The sequence below is a fragment of the Silene latifolia genome, chromosome 10, assembly GCF_048544455.1.
Source record: "Silene latifolia isolate original U9 population chromosome 10, ASM4854445v1, whole genome shotgun sequence".
NCBI classification, from domain to species: Eukaryota; Viridiplantae; Streptophyta; class Magnoliopsida; order Caryophyllales; family Caryophyllaceae; genus Silene; species Silene latifolia.
Genome location: NC_133535.1, coordinates 37,860,368 through 37,880,038, shown reverse-complemented (window position 1 = coordinate 37,880,038; position 19,671 = coordinate 37,860,368). Strand labels below are relative to the sequence as shown.

Sequence of the window (19,671 nt, the reverse complement as noted above, 5' to 3'; positions counted from 1 at the left end):
TAGGTTTTGCAAAAGTGATTTAAAACAATGACGGCTATGTTTAAATACCTTAATCGCATAATTAACAAAACCCGAGAAAACTCCCCGTAAAACCGGACACTCGATCGAGTACCCAAGGTACTCGATCGAGTACCCCCTTACTCGATCGAGTACCCCAGCTACTCGATCGAGTACCCAACAGGTCAGAAACTATTTTAAAACGCAACACACCCTTACTCGACAGAGTAAGGCCTACTCGATAGAGTACCCAGAGACTCATAAAACCGTAGTATTACAGTGATACCCCAATGCTCGTGGTAAGTGTGTGCGTAACGAAATGTTTGCACAGGTTTTGCATTTCTGTATATTCTTATGCATGTTGCCTTTGGAATAGGCTGCCGCATTTGGGAATTTTTTGAAAGAGACCAGAGACACGTATCTAAAGGACATGTGGTGTGTAAGCTTACTCCCGTCAGGGTTAATATGCCTTGGAGGACAACTGAAAATGTTGATGATTGCGGAGTGTTTACCATGAGACATATGGAAACGTTCATGGGTGATCCAAAATGGAAATGTGGTCTTAAAAAGAATGACGTAAGGGTTCATTTATTTAGTTTTGCTTATATTTTGTTGGCTGATTATTTCAATTATTGAAAATAGTTTTATTCAAACTATTCTATACATATAGGTTGCAACACTTTCCAAGCTGAGAGACAAATACGTTTCGACTTTGCTTCTTTTTTATGGGAATGAATTGTCTAAGAAATTCTTCTTCGAGCAAAACAACATCAGACCCATGTTCAAGGACTCCAAGTTCAAGGACTCAAGAAAGATGGTAAAAAATGTGTTGATGATTCTAATGAAGCATAATCCCTAGTTTAGGCACCATATGAATTTAATATCTTTTGTTAGCACTTGTTATCACATACCCTATGGTATTGTACTGCTATATACACTATGTGAAAGGTCGCCACAACCATGTAATCATGTAATGTGATTTTTCAAAAAATGTCTCAAGCATTTGGTGTTGGACCACTTTCTTTGTTTTCGTTTGGTATCTGAAAATTTCTTTGTTGGACCAATTTCTTTGTTTTCTCAAGCATTTGGTGTTGGACCAACTTCGACAAGGCTTCAACATGACAGTCTTTAATGGCACAGTCGTATACACGATTACGTTAACATTAGACATAGAATAAGGCAGCCAAATAAGAGACATTCTGGGGAAGTGAGGCAATCAAATACGGGATTTCTGAACACAAAGCAAACGAATACAGGAAAGCACAATAAAGACTATCACACATTAAACATTATACCTATATGGTATACTGAATTGTATTCCGATCATTTGTTAGAATGAACATGGGGTATTCACACATTAAACAGTATATCTTTGGAGAATGGAACTATACATGTAATATATAAGATTAAAAGCAATTTAGAGTCATAAATCATCTGTAGAACATCAATTAAAATTATCCAAAGCTTTTAGGACTCTTGATCGGCCATTGACAATCAATCTTCATCCTCTAAATCTTCATACTGTGAATCTGATTCTTAAACCTTTTTAGAACATGTTCTTGAGTTGTGACCTTTTCTCCCACAAGTCTGGCATACTCTTTGTTTTTTCCCGCTTTTCTCGAGCGCTTTTAGAACGCTTAACTGAATTCGCTTACCACTCCCCTTATTACGTGATTTTTCTGGAACTTGGATGTTTATCTCTTTAGGAATGCTGCACCCAACATACCTCTCCATTTCCGACATCGTGTTGAGGATTGTTGGCTCGTTGCTTTATCTCCATTTTGAGTTCTCTAAGTTTATCTATTAACATTTGTATGTCTTTCTCATTTTCTTCTGCAAGGCTGACACAAGAGTACATTTCTTCCCAAAGCTCATTTGTCATTCTTTTTTTGTTGTCTGATTTCCCAACATCCTCCATTTTATTGTCATGCTTATCAAAGACGGGCTTCATCAATGCATTCTTCGTCCATCTATTAAGAATATATTTGTCTGGAATCCTCCTTATGTTCTTATGCTTTAAGACCTATATGACATGCTTACATAACAATACCCATTCGTTGATACAAACAACAACTACAAGTGACTTCTTCTCTACTTGTTGTACATGCAACTTCTCATGTCTTTCTTTCTCGCTCTATGTCGTTGATAATATATACCTCTGTGCCATCCGTAACATGTACGTCCACCATGCCACAATTGTACACTGCTGCACATAACTCATTCTGGAAATCCTTAAAAGTTGCAGGTGTGTAAATTTCTGGAGCATGTTTTTCTAACTGAACTGGAGTTTTCAATGGAGATGTTGAGTGTTTCTTTTCCGAGTTCAGTTTTGATTATTCGTGGCATTGTGCATCCATTGCACTCTCAAAAGACATCCAGAACTCAACAGGAGTCGCATGAGGTGTAAGAAAACGATCGAAGAAACTATTTTCACTCTCTGATCTTGATGTCACCCTCATAATACTCGCCATAAATATTTCTCTTAAATATGTAGGAACCCAATCTTCTTTAATTTCGTAGAGAGACGAGAACCAAAGATGGTCTACCAAATCATAATCATGATATTAGCCAAAGCTTCTTCAAATTCATCAGGTTTACAATGATTGTTCCAAACGCATGCATTTAAACGCTTCTTAAAATCTTCATCTTGCCATAAATACGCATCAACTTTTTCACGAAGTTTCTTCATAATATGCCACATGCATAACCTGTGAGATGTATCTGGAAATATTTCTTCAATTGCTGGTTTCATAGAAGGACATTGATCAGTTATAATTGCTTTAGGTGCACAACCCCCCATTGCATCAAGAAATGCTTTGAAAAGCCATGTATATGCTTCAATGCTCTCGTGTGATAGTAGCCCCGCTCCTACTGTTACACACCTTTTATGTTGATCAACAGCAGTAGATGGTACAAAAACCATGTCGTACTTATTTGTACGAAAGGTGGAGTCGATCAAAAGCATGTCACCAAATAAAGCATAGTTTTTCCTAGGTATGGTGTCTGCCCAAAACAGCCCTGATAGACACCGTTTTTCATCAACTTCGAAGTCAAAATAAAACGTGCTACACGTCTCTTTTTTTTTAGTAAAATTATCTACCACCATTTGTGCATCAGACAAACCAATGTACTGTTTCATATCTCTCACAAAGTTCTTGAAATCAATCTCGGTAGCACCAACATTACAATAACCTCCCGACAACTCTTTCCAACCTCTAAATGCTTTTACTGGCCCCATATTTAACCGTGCTGCTTTTACAACAAAGGTCTTCTGAATCGATGTCATTTTCCTGTTTTCTTTCATAAACAACATTGATGATGGTGATGCTAGAATATGGTTGTGTCCTTCATGGAATCCAGTAACCTTATACTTTCCATCTACTTGCAGCGAAAATTGTACCATAGCTTCACATTCAATACGAGTAATCAACCGCACGCGATCTGTTTTTTTATCTTTACTCTCCTCCCTTGTTCCAGCTGATACTGTCGTTTTGTACCAAAAATAAACCTAATTAAAACTAACAAAGAAGCTAGTGATAAGAAGGGTCGATCTCCACAGGGAGGCAAGATATCTGTTAAGGGTCCGTCTATTTGGTCACAAATGGAGGTTTTGATTTTGGTTTCTAACTAATAAAATATTAAAGGAAAGAGCAGTAAAGAAAGAGCAATAAAAGTGAGAAAATGTAAATAAGATTATCAAATAAGAGAAAACATGTCAGGATTTCGGTTCACCAAGGTAGTATATCGACTCAGCCGCAAATAACCTAGACAATCTATTGTGAGACGGATACAGGAAAGGTCCTTCCGGTCCACTTTCTATCCTAGATTTCCACTAACTTAACTTCCGTCTTCATTAGGGCAGTCTACTGTTCATAGCAGGTCTATTTAGTCCAATCTTCCGATCCAGGAGTAAATTTAACCAGATTAAAGGTAACTTAGAAGCGTGCACTTAACTAAGTCGGTATTATAGTTAAATTGCCATGGGTACAGATTTTCACAAGTAAACTATCTAGTCTATTCACTACATCGTCACAATCCTACCATGGATTCCCTAATCCCGACATGAAAGAATTTAGCTACTCATATTACTAGTGATGTCAACAATAATAATAATGAATACACTAATCGAAGGCATGATAAGATAACAATAATTATGCATAAACTAAATTAGGGCAGAAATAATTAAGAGAAGAAAACAAGAATTAAAGCAAGAAACAATGAGATTAAGATTAATAAGAGAAGAAAGATTACAATCTCTAGCAATCCGGCGTAAAGAACAAATCCACTAGCAAGAGATTAAAGGAAGAGAATTCAATAGTCGAAGTATGAAAAGAGAGATTAAGAGAGTTCTTCGATGAAAAAACGTCCTCAATAACCTAATTAATGAAAGGTTAAATAGGCAAAACAAAGTCTTTAACGAAATAAGTCCAACTCGGGCTAATTAAGCCCGTGTAATACCAAAACCTCTCAATCGAGTGATATAAAACCACTCGATCGAGGACTTCATCAGCTAACCCTCTCGATCGAGTAAAAATCCTCCTCGATCGAGGAACTCCAAAATCCAGCATTTCGATCGAGTAGGTCAAAGTACTCGATCGACCTTTTCTATCCTCCAAACCACTCGATCGAATCGAAAGACCTCTCGATCGAGTGCTTTTCCTCAAGATCAGCTTCTAAATCGTCATTGACTGCTTCGTTGACCACCCTTCACGCACTTCAAGGCACAATTCCTGCTCTAACATTCTCATCTCCTCAATATGCATGCTAAATAGGACGAAAAGAGTACGGTTTCACCACTTTCAGGTTCATTTCTGCAATTCAGACAAAACAAACCAAAGTAGCCAATTCGGGGCATTTTGCAATACATAACGGTATAAAAATGCATAGAAATACGTGCAAAATAAGACTAAAAAGGCTATATAAAATGCACGTATCAAATCTCCCCAAACCGAACCTTTACTCGTCCTCGAGTAAACTAAATGCAAACTAATGGAACGGAAATGAAAACTCAGAGCGAGCTATAACTTGTCTACTTGAACCAATTTAATGCAACAGAAATCAACAGTCATAGCTACAGTAGTCAACACGCAAACGAATTATAAGATGTCCATAAATAAAGCTGACATATCGACCTTACAAGACCAACAAAATCGGACTCCCATGTGGTCACTCTTCTCTCATGAAGCAAAGGGTGAATTATATATGTATAAGATAGAAAGAGAAACAGTCACTCACCTAAACCGCGACCTACATAACATGCATGCAACAAAAATGATAGACGATTCAAGTACTATGCACACATTCCAACCAACAATGTCCGTCACAGTCGAGGGCCTACAAGTAGTATAGGACAGTGAGGTTCAGGTAAGAAAGGCAAAACAAATTATGGGAATGTGAAGGTAAAGCGTCAAGCTAGCTCCTAAACAAGACCATATAAGACCATCCAAATCTCAACTGACTGAAATTAAAGCACAAGTGCCTTTTATGGCACATATCTCACTAACCAAATACACTATCTCCTCAAAAATATATGAATAAGAACAAAGGAGTAGACCGTCACAAACTTCCCTTTTTTAATACGGTCCCATTTTCAATTCCAACCAACCTTTTCAATTTTTTTCTTTTTCTTCCTTCTTTCTTTTTCACGTGAATTCAACCTCTTTTTTCTCATTTTTTTTTCTTTTTTTTTCTTTCACGTCTCTTTTTTCTTTTCATGTCTTTTTTCTCATTTTTCATCCTCCTTCCTCATTTTCCACCAACTCCAACAATAAAAACGGGCCAAACTCGCAACATGGATCAACATACCACAATTGACACACTAAACTAGCTTGACTGGGCAAGCTTAGTTTTGGGTGTAGCTAATGGGTCAAAAAGGCTAAATTTGGCTTAAGTGGAGCTAAATGGGTGAAAAATATAAGAAAGGAAAATTTGCAAGCACCTCCCTGCATGTGACACCGACCACAAACCCGAATGTATGCAAGTGACAAGCAATCGAATTTCATAAAAGTGCAAGAGTGATGAAACATGTTATGCAAGGAGTACTACTCTCAATACCTACATGAACCGGTCATGAATGTCACCAGTTATATGGCTCTAAAACTTAGAAATTATAAAGTAAGTTGCCAATTTATCAGGTCAAGTCTACACGGTCAGCTAAATTTGAACAAAAACTCGTAGATATGCGTAAGACTCAGCTAATAACTGTCAATAAAGTGCAAGGCTCAAGTAAAAATGACAAGTTACAGTGCAATATCATCACGGAAATCAACCATTCCGACTCAACCTATATGTAAAATGAAACGTGAATATTTTATTTATTTTTTGAAAATTTCGAATTTTTTATGATTTTTTTGAAAGAAATGAAAACAATGCAAGCAGAAAAATAGAAACGTGAATGCAAAACAAATGCAAATGCAGACTCAAAGGATGCATTACCCTCCCCAAACCAAAACGGACAACGCCCTCGTTGTCCTCCAGCATACACCAGCAGATATATACGGGGGAACGGGAAAAATACAACCAATAAAGGTAGAAAAAACAATAAATAAAAAGGAGACAAAAGAAATAAAAGAGCAAGAATGTACATACAAAACACAAACTTCCCCAAACCAGCCTGAAAATTGGGGAAGTGAGTAGACCAGTAGCTACTCGTCAGCCTCGTCTGTCACGTCCTCCACCGTCACAGTGTAGTCCGGGTCTCTCTCCTACTCTCTCCTCCTCACCTCCTCAGCCTGAGTACGCGCCTCCTCCTCAGTTGTGCCCTCCTCCTCGTCACTGGCTGGCTCTGGGTACCCTTCAGTTGGGTACCGGTAGAAAGACGGGTGTGGCCAGCCCTCAGGAACTGGACGTCGTCGCATCATGTGATACTCGTATAGAGGAAACAAGGTAAGAGTTATGTCTCGCTCCATACGAGCCTGCCTGCTAAGAAGCTCAAGCAACAAACTGTCACGGCGCCCTTGGTCAAGGACCGCAGACGCCTCAAAAGGTGGAGGAGGTACAAAATTAGCCGGGTAAACCGGCTGTGTCTGGTCGGGCGCAGGAGTAGGAGTAGGGGTAGGGATCGGGGTAGGAATGGCCGTGGAAGTCTGACCACCCGTAGAAGGTGTGGATCCCTCTCCGATCTCAGGTCTCCTCCGCTTCCTAGAACCAGACATAGTAGGAGGTGGTCGAAGTGGGAGGTGGTGCATGGGTAGATGTGGAGGTAACCTGCCCCTAACAGTGGGCAAGGGAACGAGACGAGGTAGAATGGTGCAAGGAAGGGTCTCAGACAAGGAACCAGAAATCTTCCATGTCTGGTGGTCAGAAGCAAGCCAAAACATGGACAACATAGCAGGAATGCTTAGGTACCTATCAGTATCTATGTACTGTAAGTCACGAGGGAAGACGGGGAAGAGAGAACGGGCAAGAAAAGTGGCTATGCCGCCGCAAACAATGGGTGTCCGTGGTCTTCTCCCCCACAGTGTGAAAGTACTGTGCGGTCAAGTAAGCAATGTTAAGGACTAAGGGTCCTTCACTGTCAATGTTCAGGTACCCACCCAGAATAAAAAGCTCAATGTTGTTCACATTGTTTGGTTATTTACGGCCAAAGATGGTACTACCCATGAGACGCAAGAAATAACGAGTTGGGGGAAGGTGGACCTGAGCGAGCTTGTGCTCCTCGTAGGTAGTCTGTGCCAAGGTCCTCCACAACTGGCGGATGACCTTCCTAGGGGCGGTAGTGTCACCCGTAAAGGAAAGACCTAACCTAGTACCAAACTCCTCTAAATTCCAAGAAAAGGTCCGGTTAAATAACTTGAAAGACACGGAAGCACAAGTCGGGTCAGTGGCGTAAGCGCCAGAAGAGAAGGTAAAGGAGCTGAAAAACTCGAGGGTCAGCTCCTTAAAGGTCAAGGCACTCATGGTTACTAGTCCAGACATCCCCGTACCCCTCAAAATCTCAACAACAGGCTCGTAAATACCAAGTCTATCAAGTGACTGATGGCACAAAAATTTAGTAGACAGAAAATAACAGCTAGCTAAATCAAAGAATCGAGTGCGATGAATAGCATTAACAAATATTACCTCAGGATAGTCGAGGTGCGAGTCAAGTGAATCATCCACGCGGATGGTGACACGGCCAGCAGAGCGGCCAGCAGAAGGTGTAGCTCGTCTGCGACCCCGTCCTCTAGTACCTGAAGTAGAAGCCCGTCCAGTAGCGGGACGAGGTACTAGAGCGGCCCTGTCGGCAGCTATGACGGCTGGTGACCACGCAGCAGGGATGGTCACCGTACCAGAGGTTCTAGCTGTGGCTGCAACAGTAGAAGCAGCAGAGATGGAAATAGAAGCAGAGCTAGCAACAGTGCTAGCTAAAACAGAGACTGAAGCCGACACAGAAGTAGAAGCGGAGCTAACCGCGACAGAAGCGGAACTAACAGTAGCAGCAGAAGTAGTACCAGCAACAACAGTAGCTAAGACAGGGGAAGCAACGGTACTAGCAGTCGTAGTGACGGTGGTGGCAGCAGGGACCACCATCTCAGTCAAGGACGGAATGACAGTCGAACTAGACGAAGGCAGTGAACTACTTTCCATCCTAATCAAGTAAGCATTGGGGGGAAAACAATTAATTAAACAAATTAAGCATAAAACCCCCAATTTCAGTCGGGTTTTTCGACTTCAAACATAAACCCTAACCCGAATTACTTCATATTGTCGAAATAAAGCAATTAAACAACAAGATAATGAAGGTAAAACTTACTTGATGAAGAAACCCACAAGAAGAAGCAAGAAAATCGACTCAAATTGATGCAAAATGGCGGATTTTCGAATGAAAACCTTAAATCCCTTAATTGACTATGAAAAAGAACAAAATCGAAGGGGAAATTAGAGGGCAAATGTCGATATGTGAGCGAGATAAACAATGTGGGTGATGGATTTGGTGTTGGGCAAGAATTAGAGAGGATTTGGGGAAAATTAATCGCAAATAAGGAAGACAAAATGAAGAATTAATTAGAATTAAGAAAAATAGAAGTTAAAGAGGTACTTCCTGCGTGTGATTTTCAATTTCACTCGATCGAGTGGTTTTAAATCACTCGATCGAGAAGTCTGACCTGCATTTCACTCGATCGAGTAAAATTCCACTCGATCGAGAACTCCCTATTTTTGCCATTTCGATCGAGTATTTGTAGAGCTCTCGATCGAACCTTTTCCTGTGCATTCCTCTCGATCGAGTACAAAAAGTACTCGATCGAGTTCTTTTCTTCGTGCAATTCATCACAATGCGACATTATCTCCCCAAACCTGCATAAAAACACTCGCAAACATATCACGAACATACCAAATCACAAAATAATAGTCTATAGTCTTTCTAGCTACGCTAAAACAGTCTAAAATCTAGCAGTTCTAAAAATGCAAATAAAGAAATTCGACGGAAATTTAAAATTAATTTTTACAATTTGTTACACGGGGCATTCCCCGCTCAATTCCCAAAACAATTCAGTAGCCCAAAGAAGGGCTTCTTACTGGAGGAGGTCCCTTCAGTGTCCTTGACCGTCCTCTTCGTTCTCCATGAGCTTGAATTTGAACCAGTAGGGGGAGAATAGTTAACATCCACGTATGCACGAACTTTTCTCGTCCCTTTATCTTTCCCATCAGCTTTGACGTTAGGATACCCGGTTTGATTAACTTTAATTGCACTACGACCTTTGACAGCTCCTGCATCTATTCCATCTGTACCTGCAGTAAGGAAAACAGACGAATGTTCCTCCTTTTCGCTCTCAGTCTCAGGCGGAGGGGTCACATTTGCAGCACAAAATTCCACATTTCAGCTGGAGTGTCAATATGGGAGTCAGTAGAGGATATGGCATTGCAAGGTTGAGCTTGCAAGGGAGCCGTACGAGACTTAGATTGATGGAAAATCAATTCCTCATCTCCAACCTGAAATGTTAGTGTCTTACCCCCGACATCTATCACCGCGCGAGTAGTGAATAAAAATGGTCTACCTAAAATAATAGGGGTGTGAGTGTCCTCGGGTATGTCAAGCACTACGAAGTCAACGGGAATAAAGAATCTCCCGATTTTGACAGGTATGTCCTCTATAACTCCTAACGACCGTGATATACTACGATCGGCCATCTGTACGGTCATGGTTGTACAATTAAATTTAGTCAAACCAAGTCTCTTAGCGAGAGATAAAGGTAAGACGCTTACGCTAGAACCAAGATCGCATAGCGCGTTATCAATCAAATGGGTACCTATGTGACATGGAATCGAGAAACTACCCGGGTCTAACTGTTTAGGTGGCAACTTATTTTGAACTAGGGCAGTCCCTACCTCAGTTAAAGCTACCGTCTCATGATCGTTTATGTGCCTCTTACGCGACAAAATTTCTTTCATAAATTTTAAGTAAGAGGGTACCTGTGTCAGCAACTCGGCGAATGGAACGGTAACCTGTAAGCTTTTTAGGAGCTTGGCAAATTTACCGAACTGTTGATTGGCTTTAGTGCTCTGTAATCGCCTTAGTAAGGGCACCGTAATCAGAATCTCGAGCCCTTTGTTTCTCTCTTCCAACGTCTCAGCAGGTTCAAGCTCTTTTTCACTCGATCGAGTCTTTCCAGGTGATATTTCACTCGATCAAGCAGTAATAACCTCTCGATCGAGTTCCTCAATAAGCACAGTGTTCGATCGAGGTATATTTTCACTCGATCGAACAAACTCTTCAAAATTTTCACTCGATCGAGCGGTTTTCACCTCTCGATCGATCCCTTGATTATCCAGTTCACTCGATCGAGCAACATTTCCACTCGATCGAGTGATTTCTTCAATAATTCTACTCGATCGACCACCAGAAATCAGTCGATCGAGTATATTCTTCGTGGTGAGCATATTTTCAGCGACAAATGGCTATTCATCATCATTATTAGCCTTCCTCGGGTCTGATGTGTCATCTAAAGTTGACAATTTTGGTCCTTCATATGAACGACCACTTCTCAAATTAATTAAGTTTACCGTCTCATGTGGATTCTTCCCAGATTGGGACGGAAAATGACCCGATTTCCTCGTGGAGTGATTGGCGGCGAGTTGAGCAACTTGAGTTTCAAGCGACTTGATGGATGCTTCTTTCTGTTGGTCACTTAGTTGTCATTGCTTTGTCAATGACTGAAGCATTGATTTCAACTCAGCTAGCTCACTTACCCCACTTGAAGATGATGCTCCTTGATTCGGTGGAGGAAAATAAGGAGGCTTTTGGAAGCCTTGTTGAGCTTTATGAGGAGGGACATATGGTTGTTGCTGCTACGGTGAAGGAGTGGGATTAAGAACATTTTGACTTGTCCACCTCAAATTGGGATGGACTGCCCCTTGATTGTTGTAATAATAACCTCCTCCTTGCCTATATTGCTGAAAGACAAGGACTTGTTCTTTTCAAGTAAAGACGATCAATAGCGATATGACCGTCATCGCTTCCACACCTCTCACAAGTGACAGTTTCCTGTCTAGTCAACAGATGAACTGTTTGTTGATCTCGAGCAGATTGCAGCTCCAATCTATCAAACCGAGCATTCATGACTTCCAGCTGAGCCACGACTGCCTTATCAACCGAATGGACCGTTCGAATACCGTCCCGTGGGTTCTTATATTCAGCACAATGGGTCGCCATCTCCTCAATAATGCCCCATCCCTTATCATCATCAATGTTCTTTTAAAATCTCCCATTGGATGAGGCGTCTAGTATGGCTCTGTGGTCATTGTACAACCCATTATAGAATTGGTTGCACAAAAACCACTGATCAAAACCATGGTGAGGAAGAGACCTCACCAACTTCTTGAACCGACACCAAGCTTCGTAGAAAGTCTCATCAGGTGCCTGCTTAAAACTAGTAATCTTACCACTCAGCTGATTAGTGCGTTGTGGAGGGAAGTATCTTTTGTAGAAGGCAAGTGCGAGAGTCTCCCAGTTGGTGATACCAGCAGCAGTCCGGTCAAGATTAGTCAGTCACTTACGGGCTGAGTCAGTCAGAGAAAAAGGAAAAAGCACTTCCTTTATCTTGTCTTGAGTTACTCCCTTAGTAGCGGGAATGGTAGAGCAATAGTCGGTAACGACTTCCATATGCTTCCGCGGATCTTCACCCGCCACACCTCGGTACAGATTCCTTTCCACCAGATTTATGTAAGACGGACGGATATCGAAAGTGTTACCGTCCTCAGTTTGGAGGTTAAAACCTTTAGGAATCGAGGATGGTTTGGGCTCCGAGTTACTTGCAATGTTAGGCATCTTTACTGGCTTGTTGGCAGAAATGAGATTGTCTTCTTCAAAAGTCTGGTCTTCTGCAAATAAAAAGTGTTGTAGCTCGGGCTCGAAAGTACTCAAGTTTTTCTTTCGAAGTTCTCTTTGCAGACGGAGTCTATGCCGAAACAGTCTTTCTGGCTCCGAATCAGCTGGAACTAATACTGACCTGTTTGACCTGGGCATACACAGCACTAAAAGAGATAAATGAGAACTGTCTCAAGGAATAAAAAATTCTCTGAGACGGAAAGAAATAAACGAAACAAAAACAGATAGGGCTATTGCCTCCCCGACAATGGCGCCAAAATTTGATACTGTCGTTTTGTACAAAAAATAAACCTAATTAAAACTAACAAAGAAGTTACTGATAAGCAGGGTCGATCTCCACAGGGAGGCAAGATATCTGTTAAGGGTCCATCTATTTGGTCACAAATGGGGGTTTTAATTTTGGTTTCTAACTAATAAAAGATTAAAGGAAAGAGCAGTAAAGAAAGAGCAATAAAAGTGAGAAAATTTAAATAAGATGATCAAATAAGAGAAAACATGCCAGGATTTCGGTTCACCAAGGTAGTCTATCGACTCAGCCGCAAATAGCCTAGACAATCTACTGTGAGACGGATACAGGAAAGGTCCTTCCGGTCCACTTTCTATCCTAGATTTCCACTAACTTAACTTCCGTCCTCATTAGGGCAGTCTACTGTTCATAGCAGGTCTATTTAGTCCAATCTTCCGATCCAGGAGTAAATTTAACCAGATTAAAGGTAACTTAGAAGCGTGCACTTAACTAAGTCGGTATTATAGTTAAATTGCCATGGGTACAGATTCTCACAAGTAAACTATCTAGTCTATTCGCTACATCGTCACAATCCTACCATGGATTCTTTAATCCCGACATGAAAGAATTTAGCTACTCATATTACTAGTGATGTCAAAATAATAATAATGAATATACTAATCAAAGGCATGATAAGATAACAATAATTATGCATAAACTAAATTAGGGCAGAAATAATTAAGAGAAGAAAACAAGAATTAAAGCAAGAAACAATGAGATTAAGATTAATAAGAGAAGAAAGATTACAATCTCTAGCAATCCGGCGTAAAGAACAAATCCACTAGCAAGAGATTAAAGGAAGAGAATTCAATAGTCGAAGTATGAAAAGAGAGATTAAGAGAGTTCTTCGATGAAAAAACGTCCTCAATAACCTAATTAATGAAAGGTTAAATAGGCAAAACAAAGTCTTTAACGAAATAAGTTCAACACGGGTTAATTAAGCCCGTGTAATACCAAAACCTCTCAATCGAGTGATATAAAACCACTCGATCGAGGACTTCATCAGTTAACCCTCTCGATCGAGTAAAAATCTTCCTCGGTCGAGGAACTCCAAAATCCACCATTTCGATCGAGTAGGCCAAAGTACTCGATCGACCTTTTCTATCTTCCAAACCACTCGATCGAACCGAAAGACCTCTCGATCGAGTGCTTTTCCTCAAGATCAGCTTCTAAATCGTTATTAACTACTTTGTTGACCACCCTTCACGCACTTCAAGGCATAATTCCTGCTCTATCATTCTCGTCTCCTCAATATGCATGCTAAATAGGACGAAAAGAGTACGGTTTCACCACTTTCAGGTTTATTTCTGCAATTCAGACAAGACAAAACAAACCAAAGTAGCCAATTCGGGGCATTTTGCAATACATAACGGTATAAAAATGCATAGAAATACGTGTAAAATAAGACTAAAAAGGCTATATAAAATGCACGTATCACCAGCCTTGTTGCATAACACTCTCCTCAACGTAAATACTTCAACATTTCCTTTTTTCCTTTTTGTTGTACCCAATCTAGTCTGAAAGCCACAATGTTTTACATATTCTTTGTAAAACTGAACTCCTTCTTCTATGGTATTGTATAAATCTCCTAGTTTAGGCTTCTTCTCATCTATGCATGGTGGAAAGTACTCCTCAGGTTCTTCTGGTAGAATAGTGCAAATTGGCGTAGACAATAATGTCGAAATCGTTGTACTAACTTCATCATTTGCTTCCATTTAATCTGCACAACTGGAAATTGAAAATATTAGTACACACCCATTGTTACAATCAATCAAACGTTTTCCGAATCTATGATATATAAGTTCTGCACATTTAGTATAAATGTTTTGTTATTTACAAAATTACCAGTAATTTGCCAAAACCAAATTAGAAAAAATATTAGTACACACCCATTGTTACAATCAATCAAACGTTTTCTGAATCTATGATATATAAGTTCTGCACATTTACTATAAATGTTTTGTTATTTACAAAATTACCATTAATTTGCCAAAACCAACTTAGAAAAAATACCATACAACATTGAACTCAACTGGGTACATTGTTTCACTACATGAGGTCCACTACAAAGTAGTTACAAGTACAAATTATCGTGGAGTATCTCACACCCAATCCAGTACAAATTTTCTGAACCTACAGTACAAATTTCCTGAACCTATGTATATATTTGCTGAACACTACAGAGATGTTACAAGTACAAATTACGTGGAGCATCTCACACCCAACCTAGTACAAATTTTCTGAACCTACGGCACAAATTTCTCTGACCCTATGGTATATATTTTCTGAACCTATGGTATATATTTTCTGAACAACTTTTGTTATACACATCATCTCTAATAACTAATCTTCCAACTCTGATCTTATAAAATTTGTTCAGAAAATATCCACACAATCAATCAAATATCTCTATGAATTTATGAAAATATCCACACAATCAATCAACTCTGATCTTATATCAATTTATGAATTTAAGATAACAATTACTGAACCCGTACAATTTCATCAATCAAACACCAATTCAATCTGTAAGAAAAATCGACGAGAAAATATGCACACAATCGATCAAATCTCTCTTTTCCAGGACCCATGTAACCAATTCATGAATCTAAGCTAACAAGTAATGAATCCGTACAATTTCCTCAATCAAATAACAATTCAATCCACAAAAAAAATCGAACAAGTTTAATTAGTTGTTTACCTGGATATAATCGATTACTTATTGTCAATTACTTTGATAATCTTCTATGCAATTGGTTTGATCATCCTTGTTTTTCGATTACGAAGAAAATTTGGGTTGCTTTTTGGATGGATTTGTAATTGCAGTGACAAGGTTAGGAAATTTAGGGGTTTTTGAAATAAACCGTGGTTTTTGTAAAAAGAAAGGCAAGCTTAATTAATTTTTGCGCGCGTTGATCTTAGCCGTAAGTAGTCTTCATCGGATGGTGAGCAGTGGTTCTCATGGGGAGGGGTTCTCATGGGATCTTAAGTCTTAACCCTATATAGAATTATGTAATAGTGTTTGGTTTGATTTTAACTTTTGAATTTTTGAACAACTAAATTCAATCTTTTGTCACACTAAACCTCATCTTTATTACTTTTTCTTTAAAAGATTTTTCTTCTTCTATCTTTATTTTATTTAGTGTTTTAGAATAGTTGGAGACTCTCACGTCGCTCGAAAAAAGCTTCCTTTAATAATATAGATAGATAGATATTGATTGATTCTAACAGTTTTCGTCTAAGAGCATGCACAATGTAGAGTGTTTACCCACCTTTTAACTTTCTCTTTCATGGCAAAAGGACAACTCTTTGTTGTAGAGCCCTTTACAATTTCCTCTTAAGTTCAGGTAAACTCCCTGCACAGAGGCTTTCTTTCTTGGCTCCTGTGCCACATTTGCCTTATTTTATTTGTTTTCTTGTCTCTTGATTTATTATTGTTTACTTTGAAGGTGTACTATAATATTATAAAAAAATTGGTAAATATATACAGTGGGCCCAAAGAAAAGTAAGAGAAAACTCTTCATTGTGCTGAAATATGGGTAAAACTTTAAAGAATGAGAGCATCCACATTGAAGAGGATGAACCATCCTCTTAGCACCCTCTTTCATCTAAGAGGATGTCCTCTTCAATGTGAAAGCATGGTTATATGTCCTCTTAGAAGGAGGAAGAGGAACACTTCCTCTATTTTTAGAGGATATGCAATTTTGGCCCTTGTGCCCACTAGTCATCCAATATCTAGCATGTGGCATAAATTTATTTCTTTTTTTATTTTCTGGGTATAAAATATTTGGGAGAGTAGAGGTAAGAGGATCCTCTTTGATGTGGAGTTTTTTTTTTAACAAGAGTAAAATGAAGAGGATGAAATAGTGGAATATGAGTGAAAATAAGGTGTCAAAATTAGAGAAGGAAAGAGAAAAAAAAAGAGGATAAAATCATTTTCTTGGATGTGGATGCTCTGATAAAAAGAGAGTTGAAGGAAAGAGAAGATGAGATGTCAAAAATATAAGATGAGAGAGAAAATTAAAAGAGAAAGGAGATAACTCTCATGCTCTTAGACCATCCCCAAGCAAGATCAATTGCTTGGTCATGACCTTGCTTGATCATGGTTAATCACATAATTAGCAATGTTAATGTGTGACCAAAGGTGGTCAATTTGTGACCAAAAACAAGAAATGGTCAATTTGTGACCAAGGTTGATAAAAAAAAGATGTCAAATTGACCTCCTTATGTGTCAATTTCCTATTTGTTGAACAATTATAAAACAATAAAAAAAAAAGTACTCTATACTCTATTTGTACTTCCCCTGCTAGTTTCAACTCAACAGCTAACTCCACTGCTTCTCTTCAATTCTACACTGCTCTTTCCACTGCTCTTCTTCAATTCACAGTTAAACTTCTACTCTCCATTTACTTCTCAAATTTCCAAATCCAAACCTACCAACAATAAAAGCACATTAATCAACTTTTATTTTTGAAATTAAAACAAGTCTATAAAAAGAGGACTTCTGCAGTCAAAATTTACACAGTCAAAATTTTTTGACTCACAAAAAAATTATTTACGGTAAAAAAATTCCACATCTTGAAATTTTCCAAAGTTTTTTACTAACAAAAACATTAATCACAGTACAAAATTTTCCAAAAAAAGTTATGGATTTAAATGAATATGATATTTCAAATTATGGCACCGATGATTATTTATCTCCAAACAATTCAACTTTCGATTTAAACCAAAGTACTCCATCTTTTACCGAATTATTATCGGGTAGCCAGTCAAGCCAAAAACTTGATATTTTTGGAAATCTGATGTTGTTGCCTCGACTCTCGACTAGCGATTTTGTAGCGGAAACCCCTCTTTATTGTGCAACTAAATCCAAAAAACCACCATCCAAAAAAAATCACACCAATTTTAAAAATGACGGAAAAAATTAGACCGATAAAGAGGACGAAGCTCTTATGTCCGCTTGGATTTTATCTAGCACCCCTCAATAGTGGGCAAAAACCAAAAATATATCACAATGTGGAATTCGGTTTACGAATTATATGAACAAACTCGTAAAGAATATCATAATGATGCTGAAATTTGCATTAGGAGTCTTGAGGGAATGAGAAATCGTTATAGACGACTCAATTTTCTAGTCGACAAATGGGTTGGTTGCTACTCTAAGGTTGTTAATCGTCCACCAGCAAGCGGTACTAACATAGAAGACGACATACAATTAGCTCAAAAATTGTTTCGTAATGAGAATAGAAACAAAGAATTTGTTGAGTTTCATGTTTACAATACAATCATGAGTAGGCATGTGAAATGGAAGTTACAAAAAAATTCAATCGATGTTGGTGAGAACATTAGTTGGTCGGGTTCAAAAAGGTCAAGGCCGGAAATAGATTCTAGCCCAGCAAGCGTCAATGTCCCTACACCGTCTAGTGTTAATGTCCCGACCCCATCTAGTTTAAATGTCGAGGGTTACGAACGACCCGAAGGAAGGGAGGCAGCAAAGAAGAAAAGGCAGGGTAAAGCTCCTATGACCGAGTCCGACTCGGTGTTTAGTCCGGGTGATATCTCAGTTATGGAAGGAAATAGACTATCAACAAAAGAGCAAGTTGAGTTTCGACAAAAAAGAATGGCTGCAGATTTTAAAATCGAAGAACTACGAATTCAAGAACTATGAATACGTCAATAGAAGAGTACGTCAACCAACTCCTTCCGCAAGACGTCCTCGGAGAAACATCGAGAGGAATCGCGAAAAAGGTCACAACCAGTTGTACAACGACTACTTTATGAACCCGGTCTATCCATCTGAGCTATTTCGCCGCAGATTTCGCATGCGCAAGCATGTATTCATGCGATTAGTTGATGCTCTATCATCTAGTGATCGTGTTTTCCAACAAAGACAAGGTGGTAATGGGAGGCCTAGTTTCTCACCATTACAGAGATGCACGGCTGCTATAAGAGTTCTAGCATATGGTACGTCAACTAATTCATTAGATGAATATTTGCGTATGAGCGATACAGCTATAAGAGATTCTCTCAAGTCGTTCGTAGAAGGTGTGATACTCAACTTTGGGAACGAGTTTCTACGTAGACCCAATCCTGACGACCTAACTAGATTATTCCATATGGGCCAGGTACGTGGATTTCCTGGTATGTTGGGTAGCATTGATTGCATGCATTGGGAATTGAAAAACTGTCCAACAGTATTAGCAGGACAATATGGTGGGAGAAGCGGGAAGCCAACAATTATTTTGGAAGCTGTCGCATCGTATGATTTATGGATATGGCATGCTTTCTTCGGTACACCAGGTTCGCTCAATGATATTAACGTTCTTCAACGTTCTCCATTATTTAATGAATTGTTAGAAGAATCTGCGCCAGCTGTTAATTTCACAATTAATGGTACAGAGTATAATATGGGATATTATCTTGCTGATGGTATATATCCGGGTTGGGCAACATTTGTTAAATCAATTAATGCTCCTCAAATTCAAAAGCATCGGTTATTTGCAGCTCGACAAGAAAGTTGTCGAAAAGATGTGAAGCGTGTTTTCGGTATCCTACAAGCTCGATTTGCGTTTATCAAACGCCCTTATCTTCTTTGGGATCCAGTTATGATGGGGAAGGTTCTCATGGCTTGTATTATTATGCATAATATGATAGTTGAAGATGAACGAGAAACTTATCTTAACTATGAAAGCATCATCGAAGAATTTAAGGAAGATAATCCGAGTTCAGCTACTGATGACCAGTATGAATATCATTGTCGTAGAAGGTCGACGCAAGAACGATTCGTAGAAATTCATGGCGAGATTCGTGATCATGCCACTCATAACGCTTTGAAAAATGATCTTATTGAGCATATTTGGGAAAACTTTCGTAACTAGAATTTGCTTTTAATGCATTTTATAATTTCGTAGTATTTAATGTTTTTTTTAATTATGTATGCGGTATTTTATATGTTGAATCATGTTTTTCAATTTTATTTTTTTTAATTGTTAACGAGATCGTCTAATCACTTTTCAAAATTATAACGTTATTTAATTATTATTTTTTTTTCGTAAAGTGTTAGGATAAATAATGTGGAAAA

General features: G+C 38.9%; 3 protein-coding genes and 1 non-coding gene across 4 annotated transcripts; 2 read left to right on the top strand and 2 right to left on the bottom strand.

The window, feature by feature from the left end:
* Positions 1-1,213: 1,213 nt before the first annotated feature.
* Positions 1,214-2,468, bottom strand: LOC141607459 (uncharacterized). The gene is made up of 4 exons (XM_074426809.1): positions 2,360-2,468; positions 2,154-2,278; positions 1,724-2,020; positions 1,214-1,228 (listed from the first exon to the last, which is right to left on the bottom strand). Exons 1-4 carry the CDS (start codon positions 2,466-2,468, stop codon positions 1,214-1,216), a joined length of 546 nt encoding a protein of 181 aa, XP_074282910.1.
* Positions 2,469-2,539: 71 nt separating this feature from the next.
* On the bottom strand, positions 2,540-3,400 carry LOC141607458 (protein FAR1-RELATED SEQUENCE 5-like). Its single transcript, XM_074426808.1, has one exon. The coding sequence runs from the start codon at positions 3,398-3,400 to the stop codon at positions 2,540-2,542; it is 861 nt and encodes a 286-aa protein (XP_074282909.1).
* An 8,362-nt stretch (positions 3,401-11,762) lies between these two features.
* On the top strand, positions 11,763-11,868 carry LOC141609645 (small nucleolar RNA R71). Its single transcript, XR_012527567.1, has one exon. It is a non-coding gene; the product is annotated as a small nucleolar RNA R71 (small nucleolar RNA).
* Positions 11,869-17,604: 5,736 nt separating this feature from the next.
* On the top strand, positions 17,605-19,468 carry LOC141607457 (uncharacterized). The gene is made up of 2 exons (XM_074426806.1): positions 17,605-18,129; positions 18,221-19,468. The coding sequence occupies exons 1-2, from the start codon at positions 17,605-17,607 to the stop codon at positions 19,466-19,468; spliced, it is 1,773 nt and encodes a 590-aa protein (XP_074282907.1).
* Positions 19,469-19,671: the final 203 nt, after the last annotated feature.

Bases quoted from the DNA above. Each gene is read 5' to 3' on its own strand.
- LOC141607459 (XM_074426809.1), bottom strand. From the start codon at position 2,468: ATGGCGAGTATTATGAGGGTGACATCAAGATCAGAGAGTGAAAATAGT. The intron at 2,279-2,359 runs GTGCAATGGATG...TGAAAACTCCAG, and splicing joins GTTCTGGATGTCTTTTGAGA to TTCAGTTAGAAAAACATGCT. The intron at 2,021-2,153 runs GTATATATTATC...CATGTCATATAG, and splicing joins ATGTTACGGATGGCACAGAG to GTCTTAAAGCATAAGAACAT.
- LOC141607458 (XM_074426808.1), bottom strand. From the start codon at position 3,400: ATGGTACAATTTTCGCTGCAAGTAGATGGAAAGTATAAGGTTACTGGA.
- LOC141607457 (XM_074426806.1), top strand. From the start codon at position 17,605: ATGTGGAATTCGGTTTACGAATTATATGAACAAACTCGTAAAGAATAT. The intron at 18,130-18,220 runs GTGTTTAGTCCG...GAATGGCTGCAG, and splicing joins CTATGACCGAGTCCGACTCG to ATTTTAAAATCGAAGAACTA.